General features: G+C 47.6%; 1 protein-coding gene across 2 annotated transcripts in view; it reads left to right on the top strand.

The window, feature by feature from the left end:
- LOC138491105 (probable cation-transporting ATPase 13A4) overlaps window positions 1-18,392 on the top strand; it is an 891,483-nt gene that overhangs the window by 832,475 nt on the left and 40,616 nt on the right. For both annotated transcript variants that reach the window (XM_069617424.1, XM_069617425.1), the window contains one exon: window positions 9,510-9,590. In XM_069617424.1, the coding sequence (XP_069473525.1) occupies window positions 9,510-9,590 (81 nt within the window). The remainder of the gene's footprint in view (window positions 1-9,509; window positions 9,591-18,392) is intronic.

The following is an 18,392-nucleotide window of genomic DNA, read 5'->3' on the forward strand; positions in this document are numbered from 1 at the left end:
TTGTTTTTGAGTGAGGTGATGAAGGGTGCCAAGTTGTCTGCACAATCTTTGATTAAAGTCGCAGGGCAGAGGTCACCTTGGTATCATGATGGTTTGAGGCCTTTTATGATTTTGGTAGTCTCTTTTATCGTGATAGTGGAAACCTCAAACTTAGAGAAAGTTTTGGGTGGATTAAATTCGACGGTGGGCTGCTGAGATGTGTTCAGTTTCAACTTCTTATTATTGATTTTGATCTGGAGTGTCATAATTTTGTCCATGAGGGTCTTTTGTATATTTTCACACCAGACTTGGTCTTTAATACATAGGTTGCGGGTCTGAGAGGGGGTTTCTAATTCTCTTAGAACTGGGAAGAGTTCTTTGGAGCTAGAATTGGAAGTTTCTATGCACAGGTTGCATGTGTTACTTTTGACTTGATGGGTGGCTTTTCTGTAGTCAGAAGCTGAGCTGAATTGTTGTTTATTAATGATTGATGGGTTTTAACTCCAGTTATTTTCTGCATTTCTTTTTTGCTGTGTAAATCTTTGAGTACAGGGGTGAACCACTGGTTCAGATGTGCTTTAGGTTTAGCTTTGCAGTTACCCAAGGGGGCCACCGCATCTCTGGCTGTTTCCATAACTCGATTGTAGGTAGATACCACGGGGGGTAGGGTCGGCTGAGTTTTCAGCGTGTGAAGTGAGCCTTGAGATCAGAGGGAGAATGTTGTCAGGCATAATGTTGAGCATGTTACATGCTTGGGTGGCAGGTGCCATTGTCGTTGGTGTACTAGTGGGTGTTATGGTGTTGATTGTGAATAGTATAGTGTTGTGGTCTGACCACGGGCAGGGATCATTATTGAAAATGGCGGTGGTGCAGTTATGGTCAGCAATCCTGTCGAGCGTGCAATCTTTGCAATGGGTTCAACCAGCAGATCTTAAGGTGTAACCTTGTGTTTCAATGGTGTTGGCTAGGGTGGAGGCTTGAGTGTCAGAGCTGTCATGAAGATGTAAGTTGAAAGCTCCAAGGATAATAATTTTAGAGGTGGGTTTTGTATCTGTGGTTAGTAAGGCTGCAATGTCCTCGTCAAAGGAGGAGTTAGGACCTGGGGGCTATAGATAAGCAGATTTAGTGAGGCCATCACAGAGATCATGATTTTAGTAGACAAATGTTCTCCTGATGAGAAGGGAATGTTAGGAATTTCTCCTATTTTGAGGTTCGATTTGGAGATAAAGGCAGTGCCTCCTCCCTTTGTGCAAGTTCTGTTCTTTCTAATAATTGCATAGCCGTCCGGCAAGGCAAGGGCTAAAGATGGGCCTGCTGCAGGGCGTAGCCAGGTTTCCGTTATGGCAATAACATCCAGGTCATTGGTAGTGATAAGGTCAGATATGTCCAGGGCATGTGCTGGGATTGATCTAGCATTAATTAAAGCACCTTTAATTTGTGCAGGTATGTTACCATTTTTTTATCCTTGGTGGGTTTGGTTTTAGTTGTGCTTGAAGCACGCTTGGGTCTGTGCCTAAGCGGATTATTTCATTTGGTCTGGGTCCTGTAGGTGTTTGTCATTTCATCCGCTAGGTTAGTGATAGTGATGCTAGTAGGGTTTAAGTTGTCCACAGAGGCTAGCCTGTAGTTTTGTTGCAACAAATGATTTTTTGTCCTGTCTCTAAGTTTATTATTCCTCTGGTCAAAGGTGAAGACCGAGATTACTTTGTTGTCGGTGGGTGGAACTAACACCTAGTCAATGGCAGTGTTTCTGGAGGAGATACAGTTAGCTGGGTGGTTTTGGATATGGAAAGAGCTATGGCCATGGCTAGAGTGATGCTGAGGAGCGCAAATAGTGATAGTTTTAGGTTAAGCCTTGGCATAACCTTGCTATACCATTCGCTAATGCTGATAGATAGTATAGTAAGGTAAGGCATAAGTCTTGAGTAATCACTATCACATTTAGCTAAGGCTGGGTATTTTAGTTGGTGAATTGGCATAAAGCCTGGCCATCAGTTACTTTAGCAAAGTATGGAAGTCAGGCATCCATTTTAGATCATAATTCGGACCAACGTAGAGCCTGTTAGCAGTGTGGGTCAGTGAGTGGCGTGAGGTTAATTTTCGAGATAAGGCTGGTAGTTGGAGGCTATGAGGTCTGTTTACCAGGTAAAGCTAGGAGCCTTGGGGTAGCATGTGTTTGATTTACAAAGTAGGCTGTGAACAGTGTAAGGCCAATCTTGAAATCTTTTCCGTTTGCCATTCCAAGGCTTTGGTTGTATCAGTTTAGGAGACACAAGAACTTCAGAGGTCTTAATCAAACCTCCATCCTGCTTCTTCTGAGGAAGATTCGTAATTTGTATTTGTTTTCATCTAGTGACATTGAATTTGTCTGTTTCCCATACCATGATTGTCCATTTATTGTGGAATTGGGTTTAAAAGCAAGAATGGGGGCGGATGCGCTCATGTCTGAGGTGTAGAAATTGCATAACATGGGTTTGGAGATCTTCTCAGAAGTAATTGTTCACCAAAAAGAAACGAGTTCGGCCAGAGGAGAAAGTGTGGACCCTAAATAGTTACGGAGGGGTATAGATTCTACTTCATCTGCAGGCTCAATCCCCAAGAAATTCACATCTAAGCTAAGTGTAATAACATGCTTGGCGGTTCCAAATCGTGCATGTGGGAAATTCTGCCAGCTATAATAACCCACGTCTGTGAAAAGCTAAGGGGTAATGTAGATTTACTTAGTAGTAACCGATTTGAGAATATGGGGTTGGAACACACAGGGCTCCAGTTTGTTCAAATTGAAATCTAGTAAGAACGAGATTTTTGATAAGTTTGATTTGATTTTCTTTCAAGAGACCTGCCTGCTCAACTCTCTTAAACCAGATGGTTTCATAGGGGTATATCAGACTGCAACTGGGGGTGAGAGTGGGAGCACAGCTGGGAGCCTTGCAATTTTGGTACGCACTTCTGTGTGCGCATTCCTTCAACTGTCACCTACCAACAGTCAAGGTCTCCTGGCAGCCCTACTCATAGTTAAAAATACTGAATGCCCGCTCCAGATAATGTTAGTTAATATCTATTGCAACCTGGTTACTTCCAGCCTGATAGATTTCTCAGAATCATTGTCTGATTTTCAACTGAACACAAAGATAGAATGTGGCCCGGCAGAGATAATTTTAACAGGGGACCTACACTCTTATTGTATCACTCTCAAGCATAAAGCTTCAGTGAAATGAAGGGGTGAAATTGGTTTTAAATGGCAAGAAATGGTTAACTTTCATTGAAAAATTGAATCTAAAGTTGGTCAATGACAGCTTGAAGGGTGATATCCCCCTGCAACTACATGGTCTGGGGTGCTTCCAACTCAATACCTGTCTACTTTCAGCTCTCTGATGAGCTTTTTAGGTTATGCTATATGCATTAGGAGAGTCAAGATGGATAGGTGCCAAATTGGACTGTTGTTGCAGCCTCCTGCTGGGCATTAATCAAAAAGAGCTTCATAGACTGCAGGTAGCCCAGAATTGGGCGGTTAGAGTGGTTCTTAGACTTCCAAGGCATAGCCATGTAACGGTGGCCAGACGCTCTATACACTGGCTACCTATTGAAGCCAGGATTCCTTTTAGAGTACTGGTTATTGTTTTCAAATGCCGGCTTCAAGTAATGCCTGAGTATTTACAGCAGTATATAATTTCTAAGAGTAATGTACGTTCTCTGAGATCTGATTTCTCTAATCAAATTATACAGCCAAGATGTAAAACAACGAAGGCGGAAAAGGGAGCATTTGAGGTGAGGGCCCCCTCGCTCTGGAACAACCTTCCTTCAAGTTTGAGGAGTCACTCCTCTCTTGCATCGTTCAAGAAGGAATTGAAGACATATTTATTTGTCTGATCTTGGGAACATAAGGATGTTTCCAAATAGGGGCTAGAGGAATAACCTGCTGAGGAGTCTTATGATCTTTCATCTCTAAGCCTGCCCTCTTTTGTGCTATATGTCTTTCTGTTTGTCTGCGCCTTTATGCCTATGGTCAATAGTGCGCTTAACAAATGTAATGTAATGTAATGTAATATTAAAGTCGCCAAGAAAGAGAAGTTTGGGGGAAGAAGTCAGGAGGAGAGGTCAGCTCATTTAGAGAGGAAAAGGGAGGTAGGTCCAGGGGGCCTATAGATAGTGGCGAGGGTGAGGGGGAGGCGAGACAGCCAACCTACAGACGAGGCATTCAAAGGAAGAGTAAGATTGGGAATGATAGTAGCAGGAATCCATTCAAGGAAGACAAGGGCAACTGCACCTCCAGACTGGTTAGTCCTGGGTTTGAAAAGGATCTTGTAACCTTCAGGAAGGAGAGTGTCAAAAGCATTCACTGAACTGGCATTGAACCACGTCTTGGTTAGACCGAGGGCATCAAGGTCAAAGTTTTCAAGGAGGTGACAGATTTTGGAGGAGTGTTTAACAGCTGAGCAAGAATTGAGAGTAGCTAAGTGAAGCTGGCTGCCACCCTTACAGGTCTTCCGTTGGGGGGTACCGGGATGTGGTACACCCATTGGAGGGGGCAGAGAGGCCAGAGGGGTGTCAGTCAGAGGAGTGGTGGGAGAGGGGAGGAAGTTACTGGGAGATGAGAGACATTTATCCAGAAGGAGGTGGTTGTGCCGAGAGTCCTGAGCCATGATAGTGCCATTTTGGTAGGCGTTAATGATGTACCTAGATGATGAGAATTATGCCAAGAGAACTTCCCATCTGGTTTCACCATTAATGGGAGAGGAGTAAAAAGGAGAGAGGATAGAGATCATATGGGGAGTCCATAGATCAGAAGAAGGGACAGTGAGGAGGATGTCAGTGATAGTCTGTCTGGAGGAAGCACTGACATAGGCATCGGCAATGGGGAGGACTGGGTTGGAGGCCAGGGGTTGCTTTCTTAAACTTCTTCCTTCCAGACTTTATGAGAGAGGTAGGCTATCCAATGCCCCTGCCTACCCAAATATATGTAACCTCCTCACACTTTGAGTGACATGTGAGCATGTCAACATCAGCACAAGGTGCACGGAGGTATTCTCTGCTCATACCTACACCTGAGTTTCACCCAAGGGCACCTGCACAGTTCCTGCCATTCAAAAAATTATATCTGTTGTCATGATTCCCCTCTGTCTTCACCTGAGTGTCACCCAAGGCCACCTGCATAGTTCCTGCAATTCAAGAAATGCTATCCTGTGTCATGATTCCCTGATTGACTTCACCTGAGTGTCACCCAGTGGCACCTGCACAGTTCATGAAATTCAAGAGGTGGAGACTGATATTTATCTCCTGTCTCCCTAAATGTCTGTAACTTTCTCCCACCTCAAGTGTCATGTCAGCATGTCAACACAATAGCATAAGCTGTGCTAAGGGATTATCTGATCCTCCGCTCACCTTACTATAGTATACCATGCTATTACAAAAATACACTTACCCGAGGGATGGCCTCAGAGGAGTGGTTAAGCTTCTTTGAATGCCCTAAGATTTCACTGTATAGTGTGGGCATTAAGAGACAGTACTAGGCTTTTGGTTGCAGTTGGAAGAAGGAGTCAGAATAGAAGGTTGGAGAGAGAAGAAGTAGGGGCTAGAGAAGTTTGGTGTAAAAGAGTGGGGCAACCAAAGAGGAGGTACTTGAGTGGAATTTCTGGAGAAGGTGTGAGAAGGATCCCAGGAGGAGGGAGGGCTAGAAGAAGGTGAGCATGAGGTTGGAAAGAAGAGTTTTGGAGAGCGGTAAAGGAACATCAGAGAGTAAAAGGAGAAAGTACAGAAGTCAGGAGAGGAGGTTGAAAAGTGGTGCTTCTCAAAGGAGCAGGAGACGAGAGGGCAAGGCAGAAGTTAAACTTAAATTCTGGAAAGGTGAGCCTGGCAAGGGTGGAGGAGCAAGCATGCAGGGAAGCTTTGAGATGGTTAAGGAGGCACAGTGACAGGAAGAGGCTGACGAGGTGTGTGTATGGGGGCTAGAGGGTAGGAGTGCCAGGTCCCAAGACAGCGAGGAGTTGAGATCCATGGAGAGAGGCCATTGGACAATATGAAATGGCCCCTTGTGGCTTGAAGGTCGTTGGCTTGTGTCATCGGTTGGCTCAGAATCAGTCTGTGGTGGAATACTCAGCTGAGACCTGGCGACCAAACTATTGAAGGGTCACACAAACGCAGTATGTGGGATACAAAAGACTCTAAACAGGAGATAGCTAAGAGAAAGAGGATGTGGGTGACCTGGGTACTGCCCACTATAGACCTTTGGAAATAATGCCTTTATTTTAGAGACTGGTTTCCTTTTTTTGCAAACCCTGTTCTCGGAAACACATACATTTTCCCTTATTTGGCAGATCCCTTTCCATAATATTCCTCACTCTCACTCAAGCTTTGCCTCATTAGTGGAATCCGCTTGTTTGTGATGACAAATGGCATCAAAGGTGTCATTCACAAAGGCCAGCAAAGGCACCTCCCGTGGCTTTCTTAAAGGAAGTATAAAGGAAGTATAAACCTCCAGGCACATTATGTTGGCAACCAAAGCCGCACCTGGATGAGTAATTTTGAAATGTTTCATTGAAGATGTAGACACCCCCCCCCAGATGGTCGGGGTTACCTGAGGAAAGGTACGTTCAAGAAATGTTTGGTGATGTACGGTGTTGACGGTGGCTAATGATGTTTAAAGGACCCGAGTGCTGACACAGAAGATGCCTGCAGCCATGCAGAGGTCATCTGGCAAGGAAACAGGAGCTGATTCAGTGCCTCTGTCAATTTAATAAAGGGCATGATGGGGGTCCAAGATTTCATCGAGTACATGGTGGACGTAAGCTTTTCATAGGGTTTTGCAAAGAGGTAGAGGGTTGGAATAGGTCCGCAAAGGCCACAAGTCTAAGGGATCAGGCCTGGTTTTGTTAAGGGGGTGACAGCAAGTTCCTTCGGATTAAATCAGGGATGTGTGAAAGATTCGCAAAGTCCAGAGGTGGGAAGGATTACAGGCTGGGTGGTTCTGAGCATCCTTGCATGACAGGGATCGGGGAGCTGCAGTGGCCTGACTTCTGGAGACGTTTGCTTAAAATTGATGAGGTTGTGGTGGGCAGTCAATGTTTTGCTGGGGATTAAAGAAGAAAGTGATCTGAGGAGCCAGAGGAGATTGGGGGGCTTGAAGAACTCACCCAATGGATGCATTATTAGATTTTAAGAAAAGATCAAGGTCATTGCACGGCTTCTGAGTGCAGATGGCATTTGTTCCAGAGGCAGAGAAGTAGGGGAGCTCAGTCATGAGCATCTGCTCAAGGGTTCTTCGAAGATTCTGATGGAAGTGTGTGAGGATTTTGAGTATAAGAGGGAGAGAGGTGATCACCGAGGGCAGCGATCATTCAGCAGTAAAGGGATTCAATGCTTGAAGATGCTAGCAGATTTTATTGGAAGGGGAGCAGATTCCATGAGGTGATCAATCAGATCTTGAGTGCATTAATCCTTCCATTCTTGGGATGATATCATTGGTGCATGAGCTACAGCTTTTATTGTGATGTGGTTGGGCAATGTTTTGAAATGATAGCCAAACACAAGTACCAGGATTGCTAGGTGAGGCCTTGCCGCGACTGCAAAGACAATGTTAAAAATGTCATGTGTCTACTTCAAGCGTAACCCCACAAAGACTGAGGTCAGACTCCTGAGTCACCCCTTCAAGCAGGTACCCATTTATTGATTCTTGTACAGATTCAATCCTCAACTCACCCACTCAGCCAAATTCCTTGGCTGCTTTGCGGGTAACATCTTTCCTTCCATCAACACATATTAAAAAAGTCTCAAACATCTGGGTATCAGGTTGTCTACTCTGCAAGATCCCGCCCTTCCTCGCACACCCGGACTTCTGAACAGTGGTGATCACGCATATCAATGGGGGGGCTGCAGTGCCCTCTGTGCTCACTCAGCGCATGGAACTCACTTGCATAATATTCTAAAGGTTGTATTTTAAACCCTCGAGACTAGCATGTTCTTACTGTTATAAGATGTGGGGAAGCTGGTCTGAATGTAGCTTACTGGATATTAGGAAGCGCTGTCCATGTCCAACATGTAATCTTCACCCCATATCGTTCAGTACTGTAGAATCATCCCCATTACCTGACCTGCCTTACTTTCCACAGAAGCAACAGGTCATTTCTGGAATATAAAGCACTTCTTCACTATTATTGCTCACAATAATAGTGATATGTTCATAGTAAACACACAGCTTGGGAGCAGTAGAGCACTCTACAGGTCATAGAGAAGGTCAATAGTAATGAGAATTTCACAAGTCATCAAGTAAACATTAGTAATAATTATCACAGCACCATATACTCATGGGTGTGTTCAATCTAGGGTACACCAAGGTGTTGTTGACTTCACTTGCTTCCTAAACAGAAGGAGACTTGGCGCAGGGCGGCTTGCCCCTACTATGGAGTTTCAGAGGGCCAGAGCAGACCCGGGAAGGATTGTTTCCTAGTTCTCTACTTGCAAGTCAGTCTAGTTTCCAGTCTGGTGATGGTCTTACTGTGGGATGACCCTGTGCCACGCAATGTTTATAGTGTGGGACGTACAGATTGGGCCCTGGTGGTGTGAGCCTCAGGTGGGCACTTGCCATCCATGTTTAAATGGCTTTAAGTCATCAAAGGCCTAGAAACTATGAATAGAATTTATCTCAGGTTAACATTATTAATAATATCAATGATGCTAAACAAATGAAAACAAGTAAAAGAGTAGAATGTCAGTACAGAAGCCTTGCATACCTACATAACAGCTCATTTTTATAATATTTCCATCGAATAGGGGTAACACTGTTTCCACTCAATCTTTATTCATGGGCTGCTAAAGAAAGTTTATTTCTGTATTACACATGCCTGTAATATCTTCATCTACCAGAAACCACATTAATAAAGACGGTGCACGCTGCTATAATGTCTTTATGTGTTAAAGGCAGAAAATAAACACTGACACATTAAGCCCAACAGTACCAAAAAGACTGCAAAATATAAACATATGTTTTCTCATCCACCATGTACCCAGTATATGATATGATATGATCGTTTATTTATATAGCGCCCATACACAATGTGTTTCAAAGCACTTCGAGGCAAGGGAGGGAACAAGGGAAATACAATGACATTCTTACAGGCCATGAACAGTAAGGATGTGAAATTAACTATCATACTCGGCCTGACGACATTTCAGATAGTGCAAGAGCTAAGACATAGATAAGGAAGGGAGGGGGAGAGTGGGAAGGCAATGGAAACAGACAGGCGACTACCGTACTAGGGCTGACGACATTTCTGGTAGGGCCGGAGAAAAACAAAAGGTGAGGGAGAGGGGTGCAGAAAGGGAGGGGAGGAACAAAACAAGCAACTATCATACTAGGCCTGACGACATTTCAGATAGTGCTGGAGGAGGGTTGGGGAGGAAAAAACCAGTAAGGGGAGGGTGAGGAGACAGACGAGCTTGCTATCATACTAGGTCCAGGGACAATTCTGATAGAGTAAATGCGACGTTGAAGGCAATGTGAACTAACGCTCTGAATGTTTGCTCTCTCCCCACAGCTCGTTTGCACCCCAACCTACTGGAGGGTTTCCCTGATCATAATGCTGCTTGTGTATTTCACTGCAATCTACGCTGTGGAGGTAAGTGACCCTGTATGGCCCATGCCCAGGAAACAGCTCACTTTCACTGATTATGTCAAAGTCAACCAGACGCTCTGGGGGACTGTAATCATGGTTCCTAGTCTGGAAAAGGTGGTCTCAGAGCTCTTATAAGTCTCAAGGGCAACTAGCCGCGTTTAGGTCTGGCTATTAGCTGATGCCATAAGCGCCCCCGTGGCAGCCAAAACCTTTCACACAGGACAAAATGCCAGGAAGGAAGTGCTATGTGAGGAGGGCGACAGCGTGTGCAGGTTTTTGGGGACTGTGTTGACCTCTTTCTGGCTCATGGCCATACTAAAGCTTCTGTGTATTCCCTCCTGGAGCAAATCACCCCTGTGGGGCCTCCTTTGTTTTTCTTCCAACTCGAGGCATGCAACCGGGGTGGCCATCTTTCAAAGGAAGAATATTGCCCTATGCCACTAGTCTAGTGTATTTTACTTTATGGCAACAGGGACGTGAGTCACCACAGTGCAAGGTTACTACTAAGGAAGCCCGTGCGCCACGCGTCAGTGCTGCACCGGACCCCCTTACATACAGCAACGTGTCTGTGTGCTCTTCATTACAGAGGGCCAGTATCACAACACATGTTATGGGCCACGGGGTGCCGGCCTCTTTAAGGGAAAGTGAAAGAAAGGACTGGGGAGAGGGAAGAGGGAGGAGTGGGAGAGGGGAGGGAATGCACAAGGGAAAGTTAGTTACAGTTTGGAGAATAAAGGATAAGATGTATAGCGGAGTATGTGTGTCCTTGTATGGCTGGGCCCGGTTAGAACACAACAATTGGCGATGAGCAGCCAGCCCACGCCATTGTCTCAGGAGGAGGGGACGTAGCTGGCCCGGAACAACAAAAGCGAACCATGCCAGAGGCTGACATGTGACCCGCTGTGGCGGCCAAGATTGCCGAGTGGCCGGTGGAGGTGGCCTGAGCTAGCAGCTGTGGAGAGGGTGGAGACCCAGAAACCACTGAAGAAAGCCCAGCAGTGAGGAGGACTGCGAAGAAGACCGACAGTGAGGAGGACCGCGAGGAAGACCAGCGGTGAGGAGGACCGCAGGCACAGGCTGCTGGAAGGAGACCAAAAATGGAGGAGCCGAGCAAGATGCGAAGCAACGTTGCGGCTGGCGACGATCAGCAGGAAGGTGCAGTATCAGGCGCCCAGGTATGAAGGAATCCCAAAGGGGCGGAGACAAGCAGCAAGACACACTGCAGGAAATGAGGTGCGCGCTGCCTGCACCTCAGAGCATAGAAGTCCACTAGAAAGCGAGGAGTGATAATTGGCACCTGCAAACCCACTAGAAAGCCAGGACTGGTACTTCATAACCGTGACACAGCAGCAGTTCACAATTGGCTGCTACACAGCCCCCAAATGCCTCACGTGCGAAGTGCCAGCTACCCCTCTCAAGCGAGGAGCATAGCAGTCTAGAAGTACGCGGCAAATCCACAAGCAACACCTTCTCAACCAACAAACCCCACCAGGGCGACACTAGCCCACACCAAGAGGCCCAGAGACCCAGCCAGATGGCGAACACAGCGGCACCTGCGCTGACAGAGTGGAACCGGCAGAGATAAAGCAGGCAAAGACACCAGCGTCTGTAACAAAGCAAGCCAAGGATGCCACTAGCAAGAGCCAGAGCAGGGGATGGTGCTACACCACTCCCAGTAGTGTCATTGCTACGCCGCCCCAACCCCCTCACGCTGGAGCCACAAGAAAGCCAGGGTCAGAGATGGCAGGAATGGATGGATGAATTTGAAGAATGTATGAGGGCAGTGGGAAATCAAGACGCACCTAACAAACTGGACATCTTTACCAACTTGATAGGACATTTATTTATTTTATTTATTTATTTATTTACATTTATAAAGCGCTCACACAGCCCGCAGGCATCGAGGCGCTGTTACAGGAATTCTTTGTTTTTCTTAGTTGCGTAATTGTGTTTTTTTTGTCTTAGTTACGTATTTATAATGCACTTAAACACCCGGAGGTTTCTAAGCGCGGACCCGGGGATCGAACCTGTTGCTGCTTCGTGTCGTCTTGCTTCCAAGACGCGCACGCTGCCGCTGAGCTATCCTCCCGGGACATTAAATGAAGAGCGTCATCAAGACCATCCCTGCTCAAGAAAAATCGACTTATCCAGTCCTCATCACTGCTATCAACGAATGCCTAGTGGTCCTACCAAACAGAGACTACGAATGGTATATGTTCAACCAGTGTACCCAGACACCCCATTAGACAAAAGGACAGTTCATACTACATCTCCAAAGAAAGATAACGTATTGTGACTTTGGGAACTTTAGTGATGATGAAGCCATCCATCTACGAGTGATTGAAGGGTGTCTGTCATCCCAATTCAGGAAACACCTGTTAAAGAAACCTCTCCCATTACAGGGGATTGCAGAACTGGCAAGGGTCTATGAACGGGTTGACGTTCAAGCAGCCAATATCGAAAATCCAAGGAAGCTGGACATAGTCACTGCCATAAGCAATAACCTGCAAGGGCAGAGCTGCCCCCTTGGCACAGTGTCCCGCCAGGACACCTTGAACACATCCTTCCACCAAGATTCCTGGAACATCGTCAGTCAGACCAAACCCGAGAGACAATGCTACTGCTGTGGGTACGAATTCCCCCCACAAAGGACAGTGCCCGCAGTTGGCCAGATGTGTATGAGGTGTGGCCAGGAAAACCATTTCCAGAGCATGTGTCAGGAAAGAACACCACTACTGCCGGCGTACAGACCAGCAATCCAATTGACTCATATCAGGAGATACGAGCCAACAAGGCAACCCAATCAATGGCCGTACCCAGAGAGGGACAATACCAGGAATCTCAAAAGGAGTACAGCATATGTAGCACACCCTGGATTCATTTGAGCTGTGGAGAACCCATAAGTCGATGCATCGAGTGGAGAGTACAACAGTCCGGAACACCCCTACCACATACAACCCAACCATGAGGAAGAACCAAGATGGGAATTCTCCACCGGGGACCCATACGAGAGAACCCTCCCATCGAAGAAGAACCACCAGGGGTGGAACAGTATCAGGAATATGCCCGGTACAGCAGAGAATATTTCTGGCTCTTATACAACACATCTGACGACAGTACAGCACCCAGAGTGAGGGTACACCTCGGAGGCCTTAACACACCGTTCCTAATAGATACAGGAGCCACTATCAACGTACTGAATGAGAAAACATACGAAGCATCGACGGGGACGTATGCCCTGCAACCATCTCAAGCGCACATTTTCCAGTGGGGAGCAACCCTACCCCTGAAATCCAAGGGCCAATACCTGGTGCACAGAGGACGACGAGTGCCAGTCACAGTTACAGTTTGGAGAATAAAGGAATAAGACGTATAACATGTGCCCGGTTAGAACACAACAGAAGCAGGCATATGCATGGAAAGAGGATTCATCTGACCAGACCCGATACGCAGCTCGAGCTGCCAGCAACGTTACCGCTGTACACATGGAGTGCTGCCTTGTGCAGGCCGGCTCCTGCTGCTGATTGTGCAGCAACATTATCGCGACAGCGCTCAGTGAATCAGAGGTACTTACCCTGCCCTAGACTAGCACTGTGACAGGCCCACCTGCTGTGCCTGAAAAAAAGTTGCAGCTCCTTTACTGGAGTGCTCATGTGCCTTCCCTTTGTTGTGTTTTTCCCTGTGGAGAGGGTCCTGCTGCAGTCAAGCCCAGGGTGTTCAGCACGCCCATGCCCAGAGAGTTGTGATGGACCCATGGTTGCTGTGAATAACGTGGGGACACAACACCTTTGGAAAGTGGTTCTTCAGCCACTACACTAGGCATATCATGGCACTTGATGCAGGGGGTGGGCCAGCTGGTGGCTGGATGCCCCACCAGCAGGGATCCTTGGCCCCACTACAGGAATTTGATTTATCCAGGGCCTCGTTGAATCTAGTTCCCAGATGGTCTGTCTGGATCGAGCGTCTGGAGATGTTCCTGGAGGCCACGGGGGAGAATGATGATCATGCCAAGAAGTCGGTTCTCCTCTACTCTGCTGGCCCTGCCGTGCACAGGATCTTTAAAACCCTGCGGCCCGTTGACACCACCTATGCCGCAGCCGCAAATCTGCCACATGATTACTTCACACCTATGGTGAATCTAGATTACGAAGGATTTGTTATGGAGTCAGCGATGCAAAAGGGGGGTGTGCCCCTGGATGCCTCGAGCCTTGCAACACTTGTGTATAGGCGCGTTATAAATACCATATCATATCATATCATATGATAGCCAGCTCAGCCACTTGGCTCTTACATGTGTGTGGCCTAATAAAGACGATGAAGTGTGTCAGCAGCTATTCAAGGCTACTCCTGCACTAACATGTGAGGACAGATCTTGCACAAACCAGGAATTCCCCTGACCCTGATCCTGGAGATTGAATGGCCACATGAGTTGGCCAACGCCAGAGCATCAAAAATAGATGCGGCTTTAAAGTCATGCAAGATGGAGGAGACATGTGCGATCAGCAGGCAGCAGGCCCCCAAGTCACACAAGAAGCCAGTGTGGGCCAGAAGGGATGACCACTGAAACAGTGCACCTGCTTTCTCCCAATGCGGCTATGACCTGCCCCATGCCAAGGACTGCCCAGCCAAAGGTCATGTCTGTTGCAGGTGTGGTGTTGCCAACCACCTTGATAGAGTCTGCAGAGCCCCAAATCCCGTGGCCTGCCCTTGAGTTCTCGCCACGCCGAAGCGACGGTTCCTAAGAACACCACAGAAGAGGGCACAGATTGAATGACCCAAAAGATGAGGAGGGGCCGCCCGAAAGGTACAAGGAAGAAGAGGATGTTTTCTTTACTTCCAGCATGTAAGAACTGTGGAAGAAAAGGAAACCACAACCAAAGTGCACAGTATGGATTTTTAATACAGATGTGCCAGTGCTCGTTGACACAGGTGCGTCAGTTAGCGTCACGTCAGACAACCGTCCAACCGTCAACTGCAAGGTGCACCCAGTCTCATAAAGACTCATGTCCGAATATTAACCTTAGGGGGGGAGTGTCCATTACCCTTAGAAGGTCTGTTTATCACCCCGGTTCAGCACAAAGGGTTGACAGTAAAGACCTGTTTTTCCATCACCAAAGTCAGCGATGTGACACTACTGGACTGCGCGGCAGCTGACGCGTTGCACATAGTGAGATTTGTTTTTCGGGTGTACTTAGAGGACATACAGTTTTTACTGGAACGTTTTCAAGATGTGTTCACAGATATCGGAAAATTGAAAGGGGGCCCTGTCCACCTCCATACTGATGACACTGTCCAGCTGGTGGTGCTAAAGCATAGGCGCGCCCCGTTCCTCCTGTGTGAGAAAGTAGAACAGAAATTGGACAATTAAGTGAAGATAGACATCATTGAGGAAGTTGTTGGACCCACCCCGTGGGTTTCCACTATCGTCATCGCAAGAAAACCAACACAACGAGACTCTGGGTCTCATTACGAGTGTGACGGTCACGAAATGAACGGTGCCGGTAAGGGACTGGCACCGTTCATTCTGGGCCGCCACTTAAGAGTTCTGCAGCGTGTCCTGCTCTGGACACCTGGCCAGACCAGACGTGCAGAGCGGCACCCGCTAGCAGTACAGGATGCTAACAACGGGCCCGTCATTAACAGGCCCGTTGTTAGCATCCTCCCCATTCCCATTAAGCCCAATGGGGGCTCAAATGGGAATGGGGATGTACCAGGTCTGGGTCCTGCGAAAGGGAATTACGGGGCCCGCCAAAGTCGGTATGGCCCGTTAATTCCCTATTTTTGGGACCCGGACCCAGTACCCGGTTTTAGGGCAGCCATGCTGGTAAGTACAGCATGGCTACCTCCAAACTCGTAATGAGGCCGTCTGTCTAAATCTGCGTAGACATGTGCCTCCCCGAGTCGGCCCATCAAAAGAGAGAGACCCATCACCCCGACAATAGATGTCCTTGGGACTGGTGGTTGTCTTTTTTTCTAAGATCGAATTGAGGGCTGGCTATCACCAGCTGGTCCTGGACCCAGCATCACAGTGCATCACTACGTTGACTACTCACAGGGGGTTGTACCAGTATAAACGCCTGAGCTTCAGCATTTCGTCTGCAGCAGAGGTTTTTCAGAACCCAGTGAGGGAGCTTCAGCTGGCATCAATAATGCTATCAATATTAGCGATGGCATTCTGGTGTTCACTAACTATGAAGCTGAACACCTGAGCAGACTGGAGAAAGTCCTTGAGCGCATGCAACACGTTACACCGTGAGAAATGCAAATTCATGAACAGAAAGATTGAATTCTTTGGATTTGTCTTCCAGGAGAGGGGCTTTTCACCAAACCTGGCTAAAGTGCGCGACATACAGGAGGCAAGCCAGCCCAGCAGCATGTTAGAAGTTCACAGTTTCTTAAGAACGGCCACATATTGTGGAATATTCATCAGGAATCTGGCCACCCAATCGGAACCCCTCAGGAACCTCACAAAAAAGGAGTGCACATGGAAGTGGATGCCTCTGGAACAGTCAGCGTCTGAAGAGATCAGGGAGGCACTCACAGTCAACGACACAATTGTGTTTTTTAACCCTGGTAACAAGGCAGAAATCATTGTAGATGCAAGCCCATTCGGATTCGGAGCAGTACTAACACAGCCAAGACCTCCATGATGTCATTCAACCAGTGGCGTTCGGCAGCAGGGAGCTGTCAATGACAGAACAAAGGTACTCCCAGATCAAACAGGAGGCTTTGGCAGTCCTATGGGGCTGCAAACTTTTGTATCTATACATCTTCAGAAAACCAGTCACCATCATTGCAGACCACAAACTCTTGATTCCTATACTGGCGGGGTCATCCTCCAAACTGCCCGCATCCATCAAAAAGTGGATTCTCGCACTCCAAGAATACAATGTGGAGCAGATTTTCCACCCTGGGAACATCAATGCAATTGATTATTTGTCCCGACATCCAACCTCGAGGAGTGATGAGAGTAGCGAAGAGGAATGTGAGACTGAAGAATTTGTTTGAATGCTTACTGCCTCATCAACACCCAAAGCGATGTCGCTGGACAACATCAAGTCAGCATTGGAGGAGGACAAATGTTTCCAAATTATGCAGACGGCAGGGAGGAATGGCAATAGGAACGGAATACTCACTAAACTGGACAAGAGAACTGGCGGAGCACGTCAAGCGCTACACCAACACTGGTGAGTCAGGAATCAATGAACCTTCTTGCCCGATGGTTTAGTCTTGCGGGGGTTGAAAATGGTGATACCCACAAAGCTGGTGCAATGGGTGATTGAACTGGCATTTTCAGGGCACCAGGGAGCAGCTAAACCCAAAGCTTGACTCTGGATGAAGGTATGGTTCACAGGGTTGGAAGATAAAGTGGAGGCATTTATCACAAGATGTGTGTGGTGTCAGGCATCGGTCCACCATTAGAAGGAGCCACGTATGGAGTCCATGGACAGAAGTTGCCTCCCGTGGGACGTAGTGCACATGGATTTTGGGTCCACCTACTGTGACACGCACTTCTTGGGAATCTGAGTATTTGCCCGCGGCTGAAAGTACCGCGGGCAAATCGTTTGCGTGAGAAAGGTGCAAACTACCAAAAGTTTGCACCTTTCTCATGCGAGCACACATACAAACTCACACCCACACACACAACACACCCATAGCACCCCCCACCCACACCCTCAGCACACCCCCAACCACACCCCCAGGATAAACAAACCACACTTACCTTGTCTTCAGGCTGGGTTCCTGCAGCGCCAGTTCCCTTTCACTTCCGTGATCAGAAACCGGCCCTGCAGGGTCCTTTTCTTCTCTTTTTTTTTTTTAAACGGAAGGCTGCGGGGGTGTCCCCTGCAGACCCCGTTCACTGTATCATAAAGTATAGTGAGCGGGGTGATGCGGGGGACACCCCCGCAGCCCCCGTTTTCTTTTTATAATTCTACACCAAAGGTTCAAACTTTTGGTGTTCGATCCTTTGGTGGTAGCATTTTTAGAACAAAAGGTTCAGGCGAACCTTTTGATGCGGGAAAATCGTCCTAAACCTTCTTGGTACTAGTGGACCAGTAGCCAAGATATCACGAGATGTAATTCATATAATTGACATCTCTATTGGATCCCATTCCGGTTCTAGAGAAACCTTTGTGACTCACGGATTGCCAAGGAATTGTGCTCTGACAACGGGCCCCCATTTCAGAGCATTGGGGTTTCGGAATTCTTACAGGACTAAGGGATTTGACACGGAAAGTGATGTCCTTGTGGGCGCGAACGAATGGGGAAGTGGAGAGGCTGATGTGCACTTTGAACAAAGTGTTCCGGATAGCGCACAGACAAGGAGAATGCGAAAAGACAGCCATGTACCAGTTTTTGCTGGCGTACCGCACCACTCCCCATTGCTCCACCGGAGTACCTGTGGCAGAAGTCCTATTCAACAGATGCCTCAGAGGACTAATCCTGGAACACACAGCTCGTAGTCCTGGGGTGATCAATAACCAGGAAGTGTCAGAGAGAAGGAAAGAGGCGAATGAAAAGGAAACTGGAGGAGAGGTCTCTGGGGCTACCCGTTAGAGATGGGAGATGAAGTGCTAGTGCGCCCAGACAGCCAAAAGAGGAACTGACCCGCCTGCAGGAACCTCTCCCATTCCATGTGGTCGATGTGAAAGGGTCAATGGCGAGCGTGTCGGATAGGAGAGACACTGTTACAAAAAACCTCGGTTTCTTTAGGAAGCTGGTGGAATCGCCGACCCCTGAGAGGAAGTCCCGGAAATGCAGATGCAAAGTCCCCCTCCCTGGCGGATGAGTGAGGAAGACGAT

The sequence above is a fragment of the Ambystoma mexicanum genome, chromosome 10 (assembly GCF_040938575.1).
Source record: "Ambystoma mexicanum isolate Mex_15411 chromosome 10, UKY_AmexF1_1, whole genome shotgun sequence".
NCBI lineage: Eukaryota > Metazoa > Chordata > Amphibia > Caudata > Ambystomatidae > Ambystoma > Ambystoma mexicanum.